This window comes from Dermacentor variabilis, chromosome 4 (genome assembly GCF_050947875.1).
Source record: "Dermacentor variabilis isolate Ectoservices chromosome 4, ASM5094787v1, whole genome shotgun sequence".
Classification (NCBI taxonomy): Eukaryota; Metazoa; Arthropoda; class Arachnida; order Ixodida; family Ixodidae; genus Dermacentor; species Dermacentor variabilis.
In genome coordinates this window covers 72,597,447-72,618,753 of record NC_134571.1, presented here as the reverse complement: position 1 = coordinate 72,618,753, position 21,307 = coordinate 72,597,447, and the positions used below count along the sequence as shown (strand labels likewise).

Sequence of the window (21,307 nt, the reverse complement as noted above, 5' to 3'; positions counted from 1 at the left end):
CTGGAACGAACCTGGCGTGGAGGATGTGTTTGCATGGGAACGAGAGTATATTGCTGACCACAGTGGTCGCTAGGGGGCACCATTGTAACAGTCATCAACGAAAATGGCGTTGGATGATCCCACTGCTAGTCTCCAAAACTATCAAGTTCAGCTTCAGCAGGTAATTCAACGTGATACCAGTTTCCCGCGTGCCTGTATTTTAAACGCTGAGCCTTCAGTGGCAGCGTAAATGCAATGTTACAATGATGTGTCGATCCGAAACGTTTAGTTCATGCCGTCTGCCAAACGCTAACACTACCGAAGTTCTTCGACCACTGCATTTAGCGCACACAAGAGAAGAATTAAAGATGACCTCTATTTACCATAACGGTAACAGCCGCATTTATGGCAAGATATATAAAGTGACGTGCCCTGAGATGAGAATGTGCTTACAGATCAGTATTCGCTTCTGTATTCAACGGTTAGTACATTGACGGCCACAGATTCACAGCGCATCAGTAGCCAGCACACGGAAGAGCAATATTGTAGTGGTTCTTTCAGCATCCTTTGCTAGTTACGAATGTTCAGCCATTCAGGGAAAGACGTGAAACTTGAATGACCTGCATGTTCGACATAACAGCTTATAGCCTGAGACTAGCTAGAACGCGCGAGCTCGAGTACATGGCCGCAGTGCACTTATCGGGCAGCGTCTATTGCGTCGGCAGCCGGGAGAACTTCTGAAACGACCTTTTCCCGTCACTCACCTCCTTGTGGTGTTCCGAAGTCACGTGACAAACTGCCGGGGAAAACTGCCTGCAGGTGTGCCTTACCTAACCTAACGTTCCGATAGTCAATAGGACGTGTGCTGGGAGAAATTAGTGTCAGAAATTCTCTCGGTTGCCTGGAGTATAGACGCTACCTAGTTATCGTATGCACAGCTGTAATGTCGCTTTTAATTTGACACTTGTTTGGCATGCTTCGATTATGTGATACATCACTACCTGCTACGTACGGGGCGTAGTGGTCACGGGATTTATTCTATCTTAAGCATATGTTCTGCAACATTAATTGTTTCTCGTTCCAGGTTGAAGCTGCGCTCACAAATGATCCAGATGACAAGGATTTGTTGAAACTAAAGGAGGACCTGCTTGTGAGTGAAGCTTATGAATCATATGTTCAGTGCCATTGTACTGTAGCTAATGCAGAGTTCCCTCTCTTCTTTCCTTTCGCATAACTTTGCTACTGTAACAGGAAGTTATAAGCCTGACATTGAACCTGATCAGCACAAGCACAGAGGAAGCATCAGAAAAGCAAGGACCCGGCGAAAGTTCAAAGCGTTCGGGAGGAGAAGCTTCCGCGTCCAAGGATGAAAGTGTCGGCTGGTTTCCCGGGGACAAGTGCCTGGCTATGTGGAAAGATGGACAGTAAGTGTTTTCTCTTTCTATACAAGTGTTTATAGAAAATTAAGTTGTAAAAATAGAGTTGTGAAAGTTGGGTGGGAACAAGAAAGTATACTATTGCACTGTTTCAGTATAGGAACCTGCATAAGGTCCCCCTCATGTTGTATGTTCCACAGTAATCTTAAAATGTCATGTTCACAGTGCAAAAGAAAGAGAAAGAAAATACGATGAACAGCAGTGTGCAAAAGATGAGAGGGGTACTGTTCTGACTTTGTATGTAAAAGTTGTTGGAATTAAGTGAGGTATAGATGACTTGGAAATTTTACTGCATAAAAATTTGTTGGAAAATTATTTCCCCACAAGGCTGGCACTTTTGTGCGATCACTTGTGGGCAGGTTGCTACGATGTGTGGAGAAAAGCTTGTGTTCTTAGATTTAAGTTTGCGTTTTAAGAGACACTAAAAAGAAGCACTAAATCATTTAAGGCTAATAAATAATCTTTTGAAATTTTGTTTCTGTTTGTTTCGTGGTAGGAAGTTCGTTATCAGGAGAAAGGTTGAAGGTTAAAGGTTAAAAATGTTCGTTTTTTTTCTCGCATCGACGCTGCATCATCGGTACATGAGTTTGACTTCATGGATACCAAAGTATTTTCTAATATTTGGGCCATTGTGGTTCAGCACAAGGTATCCAAACTCTCCAAATACAGTCTTTGCCTCCTTTAGAAAACAATATAGTGCATGTTAAAAATTAAGCCCCTGAAGACACTGCCAAAATCCATGACGTCTTGATGAGCTGCTGCGAGAACTTCAAGGCTGTGCCAGTGTCTGTAGTTCTTGTGTCTTTTCTGGCTTACCAAGCCTCCGCTCAAAATAACAGCGACAATTTTGGAATTGTACAAATGTAATTTACATTTACAGCTCGTGCAAAAGCCTTGCAAGTTAAGTTACTTACTGCTGGTGGAGCAAATGCCTCAGTCCTCGGTTGATTTTTCATGGCCGTGCAGCCATGGCGAAATAGCGTGCCAGGTCCATGCACACTTTGACAGGCGAGGAGATTTACGAGTACTTGAGGAATTATAAATTGTCAAGAACTGACAATGGCGAACCAGGTTCTATGTTCCACAGAATGTCCGCCGAGCCAACAAGAGACAAAAAAGAATGTCCACAACTGAGTATTGGAAGGGCACTTGCAACCATGACCATTGTGGCATGTCCACCCATCCGGACTATGAGAGATGGAGGAATTTATGAACTATTCACAAATACTGAAGTAGGAGAAAACGGCAAGAAAAAGCCCAGCAGTGGCTGTGTAGCAGTTGTAAAAGAAAACATAGCGGTCAAAGGGTTAAGCAAACTCGGCTTGTAAAAATCAATCTGCAGCCCTCCTCTGGGACATTTCTCCTAGCTCAAAGTGCGGCTTAAAGGTGTTGAACCCACAAACACCCAATTATTAGTTATAGTAGCAGCAGCTTTAGTAATAGTAGTACAGTCTAACCACTTATAACGATTCCAGTTGTAACAATATATTGGATGTAACAATGAGCAACTGATCCAGCGTCAACTTTTGTATGTGTTCTAAGGTAAAATAGAGCGCATACTTCAATGCTGTCATGCAGCGTTATCAATTATGACAATTAAATCTGGCTACTGGGTGTGAAAAAACTGGAGAGGGTGAGGAAGAAGCTCTAGGTGCTTTAACACACCCACTTGTTCCACCCACTCTGCACGCCCCCACCACATTGCCGGTCTCGCACATCCCTCTCCTGCCTCCCTTCCAATCTTTCACTGACGTTGAAGGGGGGAAAGGGAGACGGGCAATGAAGGCGTGCAGTGCGGGATGTGCGGTACAAAGGCAGGTGTGGTGAAACAGTTTGCTTTCTTTTTCTTTTCCTAGCTTTTGCATTCCTTTTCTTTTTGACGCAGAAACCCAGTAGCCAGATTGAACTGTTATAGCCAATAATGTGGCATGGGAACGTTATAGTACGTGGTCTATTTTACTGTAGAACACACACAAAAGTTCACAGTGCAGTAGCTGTTCATTGTTACATCCAAGTATTGTTAAAAGCAGTAATGCTATAAGTGGCTTCAACTGTGCTTTCTTCTGCCTATTTAAAATGCTTTAATGTTTGTCCCGTCTGAATTTTTCCTGCAATCCGTTTATAACAATGGCATGGAATTTTCTTGGCATTTGAATACTACCATTAGGGGGTTCGACTGTAGTACTTTAATGACACGTTGAATGATTTATGCTTTTCAGATTATGCACTTGCATATGTGTGTGTGTTACAGGTACTATGATGCTACAATTGACGACATCATTGGTGAAGGACAAGCCACAGTCACTTTCACAGCATATGGGAACACGATAATTCAAAAGGTAAGGTCCCAGCCACGAGTGCCCATCACAATGGCCGCGAACTGTGTACAACATAGTGGTGCAGCCCTAAATCCCTAACTTTTCCTCGATACTGAGTGGTTGTCACCTGGACTGTCTTTTCTTTCGTTTTCCAAATAACGAAGAGCCCACACCATCCAAGAGAAAGCGAGGGACATTATGTAGGCACGTGACACGCCGGCGTTAGCGATGGAGCTGAGGAAAACAAACGTGTAGGTATCCAGCTCATAGAGAAATAAAAAAGAAGCAACAATTATTTTCTTCTTCTTTCTGCACCCTGTGGAACTCTGTGACTGGCGGTTTTGTTGGTTCATTTGCCTCTTGCAGTATGCGGCCGCAAGATGGGTTTATAAAATGTAGAGGCAAAATGTAGCAGTTGGTAAGACCTTTCAATTCTATGTAACTAGCGGCCGAATGTGCTTGTGCAGTTGGACCTTGTTTTAACGAAGTAGTATCAGAAGCAAACAGTGCACACTATTGTTTGTTGTAAAAATAGGTCAAAAATTGTGCCAATAATTTCACAAGCGGGACATACAAGATGAGCTCAACAACTGTAAATGCCAGGTGTTAACAGGGCCCTATGTGGAATTTTTTCAGAGGAGTCATCAATGACCAGGAAAGAGACTGTGAGCTGTCCCTTTTACTTTATGTGCTGTAATGCTGCTACAAAGAATGCATTGGCATCTAGTCTGCCAGCAAACCTTACAGGAGAGAGTTTCTGATGCTGTTACATTAGAGTTAAGCCTGTCTGCAACAAAGCCAGATATTTATAATATGTCATGGTAATACCCGGCAGTAACAGTGGTGTATTCCCTGGCAGAATTCTTGTAGAAGTGTGCGATCATCTTGCACGTTACTGAATTGTCTCGAGCATAATGTAATTGTAAAGTTTGTTTTCCTTAAAGGGTGCCTGAAATGGTTTGGAGAAATTCTTAGACACATATGGTGCAGCTATGTAAATCATTCGCACCACAATTTGTGTGAAGCATATTGTATTAAGAGAACTATGGACGATTGCAACTTACCCTCCTCTATAGCCATGCATTTTCTTCTCTACTCGTTCACCGAGTAACCAGGGCTAAGCTCCGCCTTCACTGGCTCTGCATCATGATAGGACGTTGTGTCGTCTACTTTCGGTTGTCTTGGAGCCATCACGGGAAGCCTCTCCTACCTCTCCACCCAAGCAAGATCCCAAGCGAAAGCTATTGAAGCAACATGCATTGCGAGCATTCTATGGAAGTGCTGAGCATGTCTAGTATTCCAGTAACCACAGGCGAGCTGGGTGTTTCGACGAATGGGTAGAGGCCTAAACTAAAGCCCTTCTATACTACTACTGTGTGATGATGGAGCTTTAGCATAAACGTACATGAGCGGCCTGATCGGTCTGCACGGTCCAGCCACCTGGTGGCGCAGAGCTAAACCAGCCAAATAAAGAGCTAATATTGCTCTAACCAAGTGTAAAACATTTCAAACATTTAAAAAAACAATGCTTTCATGTTTGTGCTTTTGCCAAAAATTTACACCAGCAGCAAAGTAGAATACACTTTGTTACTGCTACATTAGTTCTGTGTTTGGTTGAGCTCTGTGCCACCAGGTGGCTGCACCGTCCAAACCATTCAGGTTTGCGCCTCCTCTCATTCCATGAAACACCCAGGTCCAACCTGCTTGCACTTGCGTTTACCCGAATACTGGACATGCTATAGGGGGCGAGCAGATAAGGAGTCGCCATCTGTCGGAAGGGCCTCCCTTGCGTAGTATGAAGGATCATGCTGTGCGCTCCTCATAGGTTTCTATTACAGCGCTCAGTAAAAACACCACGCGGCAGCCCTCCTTGACATTTATGTAGGTGCTCTCAAAACGAAGGAAGTTTTTGACTGTCAATGTACTAATCTTGGGCAAACTGAAAGCACAGAATTGTTTACAGAGGCTATCTCTTTACCGAATACGTACAGTGAACACCACTGCGCGCAGTCACCGCGATGGAGTGTCCCGAACCGGCTTCTTGCATGGAAGGTAGGCAAACGCTGAGAGCAAGCTATGTGAAATATGTTGCATAACCAAATGGGGCGTAACAGAGTGAAGCCTCAATGCAGCGATCGCACGGATTCGCAGCGACCGACTGCACGTCTACATGCATGTCCGGGCACAATGTTATGCTTTTGCTGGGGGTGCGTTTTCGCACCCTGCCGTGAGCTTTAGGCCACAGCATATGAATATTTGACAGCACACTAGCAACCATTGTTGCGTGGACGCTATCAGAACTGTTCAAAAAATAATTTCGTTATAGAGACTTAGACGCCTACGGCAACTGTGATGTGTCGTCGCGACGATTCAATCTTTTTGGTCTTCTAAATTCTTGGACATTTCAATATTATTTCTCAAGTTTCGTCGCACTGTATGTTTATCGGTCTTCTCAACGTGCGATTTCCCTCTGCTTCTTTTTCGTAATCCAGTGCATTAATTCATAACACAAACATGACCATATGCCATGCCTTTTTTTAATGCGCTTCTTACTGCTCCCTTTTCATTCCATTGAACTTGTCAGAATCTAGTATCAACAAGTTGATAGACCTAATAAAGCGTCATGACATTAGCCGGGCAGCGGGCGCGGGCGAGCGTCTCAGTGCGTGTTTTCTGCTACTCACCGAACATTGCGCAGTCCCAGCGCCGTAGCAGAAATCTTCCTCGTGTCTGTGCTTGCTGCATACCCGAGTTGGAGCCGATGGCTGTCTGCCGGTTCTAAGTTTCACCAGCCAAGCTTCACGCAGCTGCTTGCCCTGCAGCTACGTGTGAATAAGGCTGCACCTGGCTCCGTTGCGTACGTCCGGCACTGCGGCACCGAGCAGTAGCCTACCATGCTGCACGCCTCCGAAGGCAGTCACCTACCTATGTAGTACCTATTGTAGCATATTGTCAAGCAGACACCCAAGGCATTAAAGCCTTACCACTTAATCAGAACCGCGGCGCAGGTGGGACTTTAAACTTCAGAATTTTCAGCTCGCTACAGCGCTTCTGAAGCAGCCGATGCGGCCGCTGTGTCCACATGATCCCTCATGCCACATCACGCCTACGGTGGCGCCAGGTTTTCCAGTGGTGGAGCTCGCCCTGAACATTGTGGTAGTAGTCCCCTGGCGTAAAGTTACGGCCACAAATGCGCAAATGCTGGTGCTGATTGGATACCGACAGTCCGATGTGCTGCGGTCACTCCGCTCCTCTGCCGCCTTGCAGAAGTACAGGAAGTTGCAGCTTGACATATTGCCAGTCGCTACGTTTGCAGCCCACAACGTAACGAGGGTGCACCATTATGCTTGCGAAAAGAAAGATGGAGACCAACACTGACCGCGGAGCTCTCGTCAACGCGAAGCAAATTGTAACACAAGCAGATGACACTTGCTGTGTGCTGGAAGTCTTGAGTGTAGTGATAAATTGTCCTTGTTAATTTTCCTTCTGTTACTTTCTTTTTTATAAAAAGAAATCAGCTAACATTCCAACTATTATGAACAACATTTGTTTGCCATAAAGTTAGAAAAAGCATCGATGACGCACCATGGGCAGCCAATCGGATAGCTCGTCCTACTGGTGTCATATGGTCACCATGCGTTACTTGGTCAGGGGTCGCTGAAAACTCAGCTGAGTGGCATGTTGTGATTGATAGCAATGTACATTTTTAAAACCTTATATATTACACACTTTATGCGGAGCACTTAGATGCATCAATTAATGATCAGAAGGACATAACCTAACGGCTCGGTGCGTTTATACAAAATTGTCAAAATCGTTTCAGGGTCCCATTAAGTATTTCAGCCTTGCTGACATGCTTCTCCTTGACCTTGCTTGTGGCAACTTGCATTGGAGGTACATTACGGACTGTGCCTCTGTGTATTAAGGCCTACAGCTGAGACACACGATTGACCAGTTGCCCTCAGTTGTGGCAGAAGCGTACTTTTGATAGCCACGGCTACCGTCGGAAGTGTCATGCGCATTTGACACCTATCTCCAAGTGCCATTTCGCTCTTGCAGATTGCAGCGTGTGCAGCACAGATCGTCCGCAGAAAATGTCTGTGCAGCTGACCATTTTCTAGTTATAAACATACCTTTTCCTCAAAGTAGTTTGTCGAGAGTAATTGCAGCATAGTCTGTTTTTCAGTCGGCATGTATGTGCACATTTTATAGAACGAAGATTGTAGGTATGCTCGTGGTGAAGCCATGTGCCACGGACAAGCACCAACATGCATATTTTGCAATTTGTCTTGATTTGAACATTGACTGCTGTCACTATAAGTAGAGAAAATATGCAATGGTGAGAATTGTGCTTGGCGAATTAGGGAAAAAAATTCTATTGTGGCTTCGGGCACAATGCATCCTTGATGCAGCCGGGCATTGCAAGTGGTCAAATGATGAAATTGCAGGCAGTTTGTCAGGGGACGGGTAACGAGCTGATTGGCTGCTTTTAAAGCCACTTCCACTCATCATAGGGTGTGCCCTGTTTTAATACGTCCATATACGAGTAATGTGAAGTCAGTTATTGACTAGGGAGTAGTGTACGGTGTCCCCATGGGGGGGAGGGGGGGGGGGGAGAGGTATAAGCTGCACTTGAGTGCTTACTTACGCCCGCAAGTGCCAACACCAATTTGTATGTTGCTTCATTTATTTCATTAATTGCCATTGAATTAAGTGTGAGCAAACAAATTTGAAGTTTATTTCACCATAAACTTGCTACGTAAATTTCCGTTACAACGAGGTTCAACTGCACTATTGAGTGTTGTCTTTAACTCATTAGAAATAGTTGCCCCATTGCTCCAAGAATTTGCAGTTACAGGTTTTAAGTTCATTTGCATCCTTTCAAATGACACAGGAACTCTATGCTAATTCTAAACTGGCTTTACAGAAAGTAACAAAGAAACTGATATATTCTTTACAAGGCAGCATTAACAGTTGATATTTGGCTATTGGAATGATAGTATCATTGAGCGATTACTGCGAACTGAAGTTCCATTGTGGTGCTGTGTGCAAATTGAGCATCGAGCAAGTGTGCAAATCCAAGTTCTTATACTTCTGTAGAAACCTGCAAAATGTAACTATAATACCATTGCTTTGCCTTTCTCTGAAAGCCTCGAAAGTTGATGTAATATTCCTGTGACTTCAATTAAGCGTGTATGTGGCAGCATTATTTGTTGCTTGTCAAGTTGATGTAGGAAACAAATCTTCATGCATTCAGCTAACCCATAGCCCCCATCATTTCTAGCCTAGTGTGTTGATGTGTTCAGGCAAGGTTCCACCATTAATATAATCGTGTGCAACCCCATCTCTCCCAGCTGTCTCAGCTGAAAGCCCACAAAAACAAGCGGTCTATGAACAATGTCATCGAAGGAGGACCGAAAACCAAGTAAGAAATTTTGTGTTAAATCTTCATTGCCTGCTAGCTGTGTGATTGGGAAGGTGTCTGTCTATGTGTAAAGGGGTGGAAGGTTTTGCCACAGTGGCTCTGTATGGCATTCTGTTGCTTAGCATGTAGTCATAGGTTTTATTCACGGCGGGATTCCTGCTGGGGGGGCGAAATGCAAAATGTCCTACGTGCACGTTAAGGAACATTACAGTTTGTTGCAGTTCAACAACAAGTTGCTTTGCTGTAAAAGCATGTGATTTACTGTCAAAGCCAGCACTTTACTGCCCTTACTGCCAAAGCGAGTGTTTTGCCCGGTGGGAGGTATTGTGTGCCTTATTAGCTATTTGTAGGTGGTGCGACAGGTAATGTACACTGGACAAGTTTAGAAATGTTTCAATAGATGGCACTAGGTGTCCAATTCAGGGGTGGCTTGCATTTTTTTTAGAACGCTTGTGTGCGTGTTCGACTTGTGAAAGGATGGCAGCAAGCGGTGGTTGCCGTGTGCTATTGAATCAAGAAGTTCTCGACGTTTTATTTGATAGTGACATCAGTGGGGACTCGGGCGATGACATCAATTACTAGGGACAGTCTTCTCAAGACAAAAGCTGCCCCAACCAGTGTTTGGTGTCTTCTTCAGCAAAAGATGGAAGAAGGGACCTATTCTGAGAGCGGCAGCAAAGAAAAAGTAAGGAAGATTCCTTTTCCTTAAATCGCCAGGCCTGAGGTAATGAGTGACTGCTATTCTAGCGAACAGTAACCCCTTGGAGGTGCTGAATGCGCTACAGTTGCCGACCGTTTATTCGGACCTCACGAGGACTGCGGAAATGTCTGAATAAACAGGTGTCCGAAAAAGCAGATTACAGTCGCCGACCGTTTATTCGGACCTCACGGGGACTGCGGAAATGTACGAATAAACAGGTGTCCGAAAAAGCAGATTAAGAAAAAAAAATGAAATCCTTTATTTCCACGCACTTATTCGGGCTCGGCAGTAGGCTTGAAGAAATCGTTAGTGTGCCGTTGCACGCTGTTCCGTTTACACGCAATCAGATAAGCCTGAATCTCTGAGAGGTTCGTGGAAGCACAGTCACTGCTTGTGCACGCTCCGCATGCGACGGCAGCGTAGCACATCGTGCGTCATCTTCCGACTCGGAGTCATCGTCCGGCGGTGCAGCAAAAACCTGACGAATGATCTCGCTGTCGTCGAGTTCTGCGCATGTCAGTACAGCAGTATCAGCACCTGTGAAACTGTCAAATGAGACGGTGTCCGGAATCGCAATGCAACCACTGCGCAGGTCTCGGCAGAACATTTTCGGGAGCGCATCGGAAGGCGACAAATCTTAGGCCTCCTGACACCCACTTGCCGGCATTCCCCAGAGCAGTCTGCGCGGGCACTGTCGGCGCCATTAGACACTTGACGCGATGTTTCCGTACGCCGCGTTGGATCACTGAAACCTCGACACAGCACACAAAGCAAACACCACCGTGCCGACACCAGTCGCACAAGCGAAAAACGTGGCCTGCTTGCAGCGTCATGCGCGAAAGAAACAAATCAGCTGCTGGATTGTCTTGACATGGCTTACTAAGCTGAAACCAGAACTGCTGTACGGCCTCTCTATCGAACCAGGCAGTAGCGCCACCATGTGCTCCGCATGCGACGACAGCGGAGCACATGGTGCGTCATCTTCCGACTCAGAGTCATCATCCGGCGGCGCAGCAGAAACCTGACGAATGATCTCGCCGTCGTCGAGTTCTACGCATGTCAGTACAGCAGTATCAGCACCTGTGAAACTGTCAAATGAGACGGTGTCCGGAGTCGCAATGCAACCACTGTGCAGGTCTCGGCAGAACATTTTCGGTGTCAGTAGGGAGCACATCGGAAGGCGACAGATCCTAGGCCTCCCGGCACCCGCTTGCCGGCATTCCCCAGCGCAGTCTGCGCGGGCACTGTCGCCGCCATAAGACACTTGACACTGTTTCCGTATGCCGCCGTTACATCATCGCAACCTCAACACAGCACACAGAGCAAACATCACGCCGACACCAGTCGCACAAACGAAAAACGTTGCCTACTCGCAGCGTTGTGCATAAAAAAAGAAACAGATCAGCTGCTGGACCTTCTTGACATGGCTTATTAATCTGAGACCGGAACTGCTGTAGCTACAAACCAGGCAGAAATGATGATGATGAATGGGGATCTACAGTAGCGCCACATCGTGGGGCAGCATGGAGGCTTCGTTCAAAACAAAAATGGCGTTCAGCAAGTCGAACCATGCACTGGTCAGAGTCGGTGCATGGTGCTCTGAATCGAGTTGGCTCGAGGAGTGTCCGAAAAATCAAACGAGAGGTTGCAAGGTGTCCGAACTTTCGGCAGTTGTTATACATTATGGTCTATGGGAAGAATGGGCGGTGCCACGAAGCAGACCGAATAATCGAGCATGTCTAAATTTTTAAGAGTCTGAAAAATCAGTTGGCGACTGTACTCGGAGAAGAGCTCTGGAATCAGGCATCAGACTTCATGAATGGCTTCGCAAGGAAACAGCACCGGAGTGAGCCTTATAAAGCTGAGTGTCCTACAATGCCAGGAAAAAGCGAAGTGTACATCGCGCTGTGCATATTGATGATCCAGATGAAGAAACGCTGCTAAAACACTTACTGGTACACGCAGAGTGCAATCACTCCCTTCACTTCTGTGATGCTGAGGGAGCAGTTCAGGGCCTGAAGAATCTAACGATTCTATGCCAATGCCATTCCTTTTTGTGCTTCCTCAGCTGTCAAGGCAATGCTCCACCTGCCCTATCAACCGGATCAGCAAGCTGTGAATGGTGGATAATGGAAGGAATCTACATTATACCAAGCCTGGAGACTCTCCAAATACCTGTACAGTAAAACCTCATTAAATTGTACCTGCTTAAACTGTACAGTGAAACCTCGTTAAACCGTAGTCGGCCGGAGCTCGGAAAAAGTACGTACTAAACGGTAGTACTGTTTAAGCGAAATAGCATGAGATCGCCCACTTTCCTGTCAAAAACCGAACTCAGAGAGAGTGCAATGAAAGGAGAAAAAACATGCAGTATTTATTCACTTCACGGGACGTAAGTGTTATTTTCGTTTGATGTCGTGGCGGCCTAGCACGACGACAGCGGCCTCAAACTTACTGAAGCTGCGTGTCAGCTTCTGAGCCAGCCCCCCTCCTCTCGGCAAACACTCGCACGGCAGATTCCTCGTTGGCGTTACGTATTCTCCGTGCACGCGCGCAGTATTGCTGCATAAGTCCCAGGGCGCCTTTTTCATTGCCGGGTGCCGGACTTCGGAAAACTTTTTGTTTGGAATAGTTACGTTATCGCGCCCCTGTTTTCCTTGCGACGATCGCATTCATGAGGCTGACGTAACGCGCAGCTTCTGCCACTGCCGGGCCTGAATAGCCCGTGCTGTCGCTTTCCGTGTCGTCCTCATCACTGTCGCTAGTTGACACTTCGGCAACAACAGCGGCAACGATGGTGAAAAGTCGAACCTCGTAGCCGACATCTCTTCGCGGTCGCAGCAGCGCTGCCGAGCAACTTCGCATTCCAAATGCCACACACTGTAGTCAACAGCAGATCCATGTCGCGGGCCAGCGCCGACTTCTTCGTGTCACGTTCAGTAGCACGGACGATGTCTAACTTTTCTTCTATGCTGAACATCCGGCGTCTTTTTTATCCTAGCTTCGGCATGACGCGAGTCCTCGCTTGCACGACGCCACAACGCTCTCTGGCACGGCGTCCATGCGGCGTCGAAATGATGTTGATGTTGATGCGGCTTCACGTGCAAACGCACTGGGCGCTTGGAGGCCGTTGTACCGATCTCTGAGGCTTGTTGTTCTGCCGGGCCGCCCGATGGAGACGACGCACCGCCGTGTTTGCGCGACGAAAAGTGGAAACGCTACGTTTTAACCGATGCGTACGCAATAAGCTGGTACGGTTTATGCGGATACAAAATACGTTATGTTCAATGGCCGCTGAGTCGGGGAATTGACTTTACTACTTTTAAACCGAAACTACTGTTTAAGCGGGTACGGTTTAACGAGGTTTTACTGTAGTTTCGTTTTAAAAAGTACAGTGAAACCTCGTTGAACCATAGTTGGCTGGAGCTCAGAAAAAGTACGTACTAAACGGTAGTACTGTTTAACCGAAATAGCATGAGGTCACCCACTTACCTGTCAAAAACGGAACTCAAAGAGAGTGCGATGAAAGGGGAAAAAACATGCAGAATTTGTTCACTTCGCGTGACAAAAGTGTTATTTTTGTTTGACGCCGCAGCGGCCTAGCACGACGACAGCGGCCTCAAACTTACTGAAGCTGCGTGCCAGCTTTTCAGCCAGCCCCCTCTTCTCGGCAAACACTCCCGTGACAGACTCCTCGTTGGCATTACGTATTCTCCGTGCACGCGCGCAGTAGTGCTGCAGAAGTCCTGGAGCGCCTTTTTCAATGCCAGGTGCAGGAGTTTGCAATACATTTCCTTTGCAATAGTTATGTTATCGCGTCTATGTTCTCGTCGCAACGATTACACTCATGAGGCTGACGTAACGCGAAGCTTCTGCCACTGTCGGGCCTGAATTGCCCGTGCTGTCGCTTTCCGTGTCGTCCGCATCATTGTCGCTAGTCGACACTTTGGCAACAACAGAGGCAACGATGGCAAAAAGTCGAACCTCGTAGCCGACATCTCTTTGCGGTCGCCGCAGCGCTGCTGAGCAACTTCTTCGCATTCCAAGTGCCACACACCGTAGTCAACAGCCGATCCCTGTCGCGTGCCAGCGCCGATTTCTTCGTGTCACGTTCAGTAGCATGGACGATGTCTAATTTTTCTTCTATGCTGAGCACGCGGCGTCTTTTTTAGCCAAGCTTCGGCATCACGCTTGTCCTCGCTTGCACGACGCCACAATGCTCTGTGGCACGGCGTCGAAATGATGTTGATGTGGCTTCACGCGCAAACACACAGGGCGCTTGGAGGCTGTTGTTCCGATCTCTGAGGCTTGTTGTTCTGCCGGGCCACCCGATGGAGGCGACGCACCGCCGTGTTTGCGTGACGAAAACTGGAAATGCTACGTTTTAACCGATGCGTACGCAATAAGCTGGTTTGGTTTATGCGGATACAAAACACATTATGTTCAATGGCCGCTGAGTTGGGGATTTGACTTCACTACTTTTAAAACGAAACTACTGTTTAAGCGGGTACGGTTTAACTGTAACTGGGTAGGTTTTACTGTAGTAAACTCAAAGCCCCCACTCAGCGGCCATTGCACATAATGTGTTCTGTATCCGCATAAACCGTACCAGTTTGTTGCATACGTATTGGTTAACACGTAGTGTTTCCACTTTTCGTTGTGAAATCATGGTGGTACGTAGGTCCGGCAGAACAAATGAGCCCCAGAGATTGGAACGGCCTCCAAGCGCAAACGCAGAGGGCGCTTGGAAGGGTGAAGCCACATCAACATCAACATCATTTCGGCACCGTGCCAGAGTCTGAGCATTGCGGCCCGTGTTGTGGCGAGCAAGCTAGGACAAAAACCGGGTAAAATTGTAAAAAATTGTACAGATCCCACGCTCTGTGAGAATCGATGTAAGTGAAACTTTCTGTGCTGGTTGCTTTGATTGACGACAATTAGCAGTGATGTTGATGGCAAATGTTTAATTTCTTCAACGTTTTGTCCAAAATCATAGTGGTGAGTTGATGTTAAATATTACCTTGCGTGCACCATTGCTGTTTCTCTGCGAAGTACACAAAACACAAAGGGAGAGGTGTTTGCTTGAGGCATTGATGTGCGCCATATTTCATAACCTCTCAGAGGGTTGAGCATTGTCATTGCCTCACATGGCACATCGCATTGTCATAGAAGCATTAAACTTGAATTGGATTATGTGGCTGTACATGCCAAAACCACTATCGGATTATGAGGCAGGCCGTAGTGGCGCACTCCGGATTAATTTTGGCACTGTGGTGTTCTTTAACGTCTCCCTAAGCCTAAGCGCGCGAGCTTTTTTTTTTTTATTTTGGCCTCGTCGAAACGTGGCCGTCTCAGTCAAATCCACAACCTCGAGCAATGCTATAGCCGCAGAACTATCACGGCAGGCACAGAAGTGTTGATTTGTCATGCGGCTGCTTCTGTTGTGCCGCCTAGACCCTGCAGTGTGCTTTAATTAATGCGGCTCTGCTTCTGCGCGCCCTGCGTAAGTTGTCTGCTAGACATATTTGCATGGTTTTATTTTTCAGAAATAGCAGAAACGCACAGTACCGTACCTTGAACTTAAGTATATCCAACGTTTCCTTGCCTTCTCATGTCACACTTTCCCCACCTTCCCCCCTCCCCTGTATTTGTATGGGAACTGCGAGCAAAGAGTGACAAGGCTGTTATTCACTTGTCTTGTGACTGCGTCGGATCTACCCATTCTCTGCCTCCTCTTTTCCATTCTATCTAGCTTCCCTCTGGACTTGCACGTTGGTAGGAAGGTAAGCGCTTGCGAGGGTGGTCAAGGGGCTAATGTGTTGATGACCTGGGAGCTCCAGAGGGCATTGTGCACATTCGACGTATTGCGGTCCAAAGAAGTTCCTTATGGCTCTTTTCTTCTCTGCCATGCTCCTTCCATGTATATACACGCTCTGAACCACCCCCTAACACGGTGTGCCGGACAGCAGCAGCAGCAGTGGGAGAGTCGAAGGAAAAGGCAAAGAAAGCTTCACTTTAAAATTGGTCATCGTTCCTGCTGTTAAACATGGCACGCAGGCAGTGCTGGCATGCGAGAGGGATCTATCGTTAACTACGATGTGTGGCATTTGGAATGCGATGGAGAAGTTGATCAGCAATGCTGCTGCGACTGCGAAAATACGTTGGCTACGAGATTCTACCTTCCGCTATCATTGCCTCTGTCATTGCCGAAGTGTCGCCTAACGGCAGTGATGAGGACGACACGGAAATCATCAGCACGGGCGATTCAGTGGCAGATGCTGTGCGTTACATCAGCCTCATGCGGGTGTTTGCCGAGAAGAGGGGGCTGGCAGAAAAGCTGGTTTGTTGCTTGAGCGAGTTTGAGGCCACCATCTTCACTGCTAGCCCGTCGCGCCGTCAGGTGAAAATAACCTACTTTTGTTGCGCGAAGTGAATAAATACTGCATGTTTTCTGCCCCTTTATCACACACACTCTCAGTTAATGAGAAGAAAGGGCGCTAACCGAGGGGCCCAATTTTTATTATTCATATCATAAGAAGCCAACAAACACTGACACTAAGGACAACATAGGGGAAATTAGTTGTGCTTAATAAATGAAATAAAGAAACAATAAATGAATGGAAATCAAAGCGGATGAATAAACAACTTGTCCCAGGTAAGGAACAATCCTACGAGAAGATCATAAGAAGCCAACAAAGACTGACACCAAGGACAACATAGGGGAAATTACCTGTGCTTAATAAATGAAATAAGGAAACAATAAATTAATGGAAATCAAAGTGGATGAAAAAACTTGCCACAAACGAGGAACAAATTAAATAAAGAAACAATAAATTAATGGAAATCAACGTGGATGAAAAAACTTGCCACAAATGGGGAACGATCCCACAGCCTTTGCATGCGAAGTGTTGTGGGATCGAAACATTAACATACAGTGTTAGATTGATGGATTGCACTGATGAAATTGCAAATGAGTTTGGCTTATCTGAAGGAAGCTTGGTAAGCAAGGAAATACATGAAAACAGTAACTGGTGCAAGGGGCACCACATTGGATTTCCTGCACCAGCTTCACAGGACATGGTAAACTCTGGCTGCAACTGCCTGAGGCTTGTTGACTGCTAAGGCGTTTTTATGACGTTATGCTCAAAAACGGGTAAGAGCCTGACCTGGCAACTTCTGTGACTGTTTCTGGTAAAAATAGAGTACACTTGCATTTATCTGAAGATACAATAAAATCTATTGTCACTAATGTCATTGGCGCTGCCATTTTGGCGTAGAGTTCAAAATAGGATGTTTGGTCTTGATTGCCTCCACTTATAGTCAGCATTTTCTTTCTATTAAAAAAGTGTGAGGGTTCAATCCTGACTGCGCCGCATGTCGATAGAGCTGAAATGCAAAGAGGTCTGTGTGTGTAGATTTAGGTTCAGTTAAAGAACCCCAGGTGGTCAACAGTAACCTGGAGTCCTCCACTACCGTTTGCCTCATAATTAGAGTGTGATTTTCACACACAAAACCCCAGAAGTTAATAAAAAAATGCAAGTAATATGTTAAAGGAATTGCGTAGAAATCAAAATTTGTCGTTCCTCTTTAGTCTCCCTTTGAAGGGCATCTCACCAAGTTTGGACATAGCAAACAGATAAGCGTGGTGCATAGAACACACGCCAGTGATGGTGTCTGCAAAGTATCAAACCACTGCATGGTGAGAGAACAGTGAAAATCACAAATGAAAGGCTGTGCGCCCTTCTCTCGAGGGAGCGACATTGCTGCCGGAGTTTTAAGGTGGCACGGATAAACACCTCTATATAGGAAAGGCAAAACATACGCCTGTCCATTTCTATTCTTTGTCCATGTCATACTTTGCGCCTAAAACCATTTCTAGGCGTGTACCAACTAGCCTGACAGCAGACATTACTAAGCTCTACACCAACCTGGAGCAAATTGAACACGAAAAAAAAAATATATATATATCTGGGCCAATTTTCGGGTCCAAAGAGCAGTGTTTCTCCTTAGCAGAAATGCCCTGGAGCTGTAGAAAACCCAACAAAGGTTCTCAAATGATAGAATTCATCGGGGAATTCTGCTAAATCTTATCAAACTTAAGGCCTGAGCTTGTAGTACTACAAACTCGTACATGCATGACATTTAACATCACACGCAACCACTGTATTTCCAGTTGGCTTGTCTTTGCTATGATTGCACCTGCCTGCTTCAGTTGCAGTCACATTTGATTGCAGGCAGATCTATTCATCAAAGAAGGAACGGATTATTGCTTCTCAAGCTGCTTGGTATGTGTTTGGGCCGCTGCTTACTGGCTGCCTTTCTCATGCAGGAAGCAGCTGTTGCTGGCCGAGAGGGAATACAAAAAGAAGAAGGCCCAGAAGAAGGCCGTGCGCCTGAAACAGATTGAGGAAGATCGAGAAAAAGAGAAGAACAAGTGGCAGGAGTTCAACTCAAAGGTAGCCTTGCATGAATGTTGAACTTTATTTGTGTGACGGGGCAGCAAAGCGACACAAAGCAGTTGGATGTGCAGAATTCATGAAGATTGACCACACTGCCTTGAGAGGTTGCCAATATCACTCCTGTTCCTGCCGCGTGCTAGTTTTACATCTCCACTAAACTCACCAGCAGCTGTTTATGGGGCTGTCCATTGAAGTTTGTTTTGATGCAGCAGTTCCTTATATAAAATTATCTCTACGTTTTTATGAAATCTGAACTGTCTTACCCCGTTACCAGAGGCTCAATTTCCTGATATTGTCAAAATAATTTTGTCCAGTGTATTCTGTTCGCACAAGCGCTTTAAAAGTATCCCTATGATGGCAGTCGGTTGAAGCACAGTATTCTGAAAAATTCAAATTTTAGACCAGCTGAAGTTGGTTCTTTTATTTGATCATGATGGTATTGCGCCACACGAGCAACCTTCAAACACCTCAGGTGAACTACAACTGTGCTTTGAACTTCCTTTTGCCTATGGGGTACCTGCTCACAGCCATATCATACTTTTTACCGTGAGAAGTGTAGAAACTGCTCTGCCAAGTTCAACGAGATCTGTGAACACTCAGTCAGGACAAATGTTGTAGCTTAGCCAGGTGCATGAACTAAAGTGCATGAGACGAAAGAACCACTATCATTTGTTCGTCACAGTCGCAGGAGATGTGTGTGAGGGGTGCAAGACACGCAGTTTTGGGTGTGAGGGTTAAGAGAAGGAAACTTGCGAAAGTACCACATGCTGACGCCTAATTATTGATGTGTACTCACAAATGGAAAGAATCTGTCCTCTGCTGAGTGATCCGGACATTGTGAACATGTAAGCGGTCTGAGCTAGAGGACGCAGAGGCTTTGCTGGTATGATGCCCTGCACTGAAATTGACGTTTTTTTTTTTTAATTTTTTTTTCATTCCTGCTGGAAAGGGTAGTTCATGCAGTCGGGAGCAGATGCTCTAAGTAAGCCTGGCAGTTGCCTTTTTCTTCGCATCTCCCACATGAACAAAGGTGTGCTGCAGAGGGAGTTTCAGTTGTTTACTCCTTTAAACCTAGTCAAGCCGATTTTATGGCTTTTTGTCTGTGCCCCTGCTATCTGTACGTTGTATAGATACAAAATAAAGTTCAAAGTTCAAACCCTGGTGTGAATACCAACACTAAGGCGGTATATTAACTTGAGCTGTACTAATTAGTAAACACTGGAAAGTTCACTCTTATTGCAAGTATATGCTTGATAATGCCTTATAAGCCAAATAATATACAAAACTTAACGACACCCTCTTGAAGTTGCGAATGGTGCCAGTTTGAATTCTGTTTCTAGTTTGAGATACAACTTAAGTGTCAGTCAGCAGTGAACTATCCTCGGCAAGTAGTTGTCACATTCTCCGCGCAGAAGATGCTTCAGGTTTGCCAAGGCGATACTGTTGCCTGCCTTCTTGCTTGCGTTTGCAAGTTATTGAGCTGCAGCTGTCAACAGACTGACTGACACATTTTCATACCTGGCAATTCTCATGAATTTTCTGTAGAGTTTATGAAGTTTTTCTCATTGGTCTCTGACTCTTTCGCTGGAAGTCTTCTGATGGTGAAAGGAGACCAGAGGGGTACTTGCTTTGAGCAAGTTTATGCGAACAAGTTCCTGAAGGAGGCGAAATTGGCAACCGCAAAGTTGCTGTGTTCTAACACATGATATTTGGCAGTGTCTGCTGTTCCAAGTTTGCTGCTGCTGTGTGCTGTAGTATCAAAAAGTGTATCATTAGTAAAGTGTGTATGTGTCCCACAGAAGGTCTGCATTCAGGGCAGACTTCAAAAACAAATGTGGGCTATTCTCCTTCTTTAAAATTGACTGTGTTGGCAGGTGTGCATTTTGGAAGTACATTTCAACTTCATATTTCCCACTTTTGTCTCCTGGCAACACAAGACTGCTGCTTATCTACGTGAATGGCAATTAGCGTTGCAAACAGATGTGACAAAAGATTGATGCTTTTTGCGTTGCTACGATAGTTATTGTTCATGATTAACCACCTCTCCAGCAAAAAAGTATTAATGCTCACCTTTGCATTGCTCTCGACTTTGCTACACAGGCCTTCAGCAAGAACAAGAAGGGCCAAGTGAAAAAGAGCATCTTTGCTTCACCGGACAACGTCAACGGCCGTGTTGGCGTGGGGACTTGCGGCATTGGAGGCCGTCCCATGACCGAGTTTCACCACCAGGAGAAGTGGCGCAAAGCAGGAGGAGCATCGGGCAGCCAGGGTGGCACACCGATGCCGACGCCTGTGGGCGCTGCTGGACTGATGTCCCTGCCCACTTTCACCATGCCTCCAGGAATGCCCTCGACCGGAGCGCCCCCATCCATCTTCTGAGCCATCGGACCACACCTTGGTTCTTCTCGTTCCACTTCCAGCCGTGTGGGACTCATACGTGTTCTCATTTGCCTTGCTTTCCGCTTCGGAAGCAAGGTGAGGAAAGTGACTGTGAAGGTCTCTTCATGGTGCAGTCGTGTGCAGTCATACCTCTGGTCGCAACTTCTGACTAGCCCACAAGTTACTTTATGTTGTGCACCACCAGTGTGTGTAAATATTGAGGTGTCCTCGAACCAGCCAGTAAAAGAAACTTGTAACATCCTTTCTCAAGCTGTGTTGTTCTTTCAACCTCTAAACCAGTCCCACCAGGTTCAGAGTGCTGTCAACCTATAGCGTCGGTTGCATGATGGCTGTAGTCCTTGCTGCTTTTCCCATGTACAGTTACGATTTCTGATTTTTAATGACACTGGTGTCAATCACACACTGCGGCAGCGCCTTCTAACAGTGAGATGCAGCGAGATCCGCAATGTTACGCTTAAGCGCTAATCTTCTGTGCTCTTCCCTTTAGAAGTGCACATGTCCTGCCTTTGTCCTGCTCGTGTGATGTTAAAAATTTGGCTGATGGTACTTGTGGTAAGCTTGACTGGAAGGCAGAGGGCTGCTCCGCTTAT

At 46.0% G+C, this 21,307-nt stretch overlaps 1 protein-coding gene across 1 annotated transcript; it reads left to right on the top strand.

Moving 5' to 3' along the window:
- Positions 1-41: 41 nt before the first annotated feature.
- On the top strand, positions 42-20,957 carry Spf30 (survival of motor neuron-related-splicing factor 30). The gene is made up of 7 exons (XM_075689458.1): positions 42-160; positions 1,064-1,129; positions 1,231-1,403; positions 3,667-3,754; positions 9,088-9,158; positions 18,188-18,314; positions 20,418-20,957. Exons 1-7 carry the CDS (start codon positions 104-106, stop codon positions 20,694-20,696), a joined length of 861 nt encoding a protein of 286 aa, XP_075545573.1. The 5' UTR covers positions 42-103; the 3' UTR covers positions 20,697-20,957.
- The last annotated feature ends 350 nt before the right edge of the window (positions 20,958-21,307 follow it).

What these genes read in the sequence shown, in the direction of transcription:
- Spf30 (XM_075689458.1), top strand. Translation starts at nt 104, where the DNA reads ATGGCGTTGGATGATCCCACTGCTAGTCTCCAAAACTATCAAGTTCAG. An exon ending in ATCAAGTTCAGCTTCAGCAG is followed by an intron (nt 161 to 1,063) that starts GTAATTCAACGT and finishes TTCTCGTTCCAG; the next exon opens with GTTGAAGCTGCGCTCACAAA. An exon ending in GCTATGTGGAAAGATGGACA is followed by an intron (nt 1,404 to 3,666) that starts GTAAGTGTTTTC and finishes TGTGTGTTACAG; the next exon opens with GTACTATGATGCTACAATTG.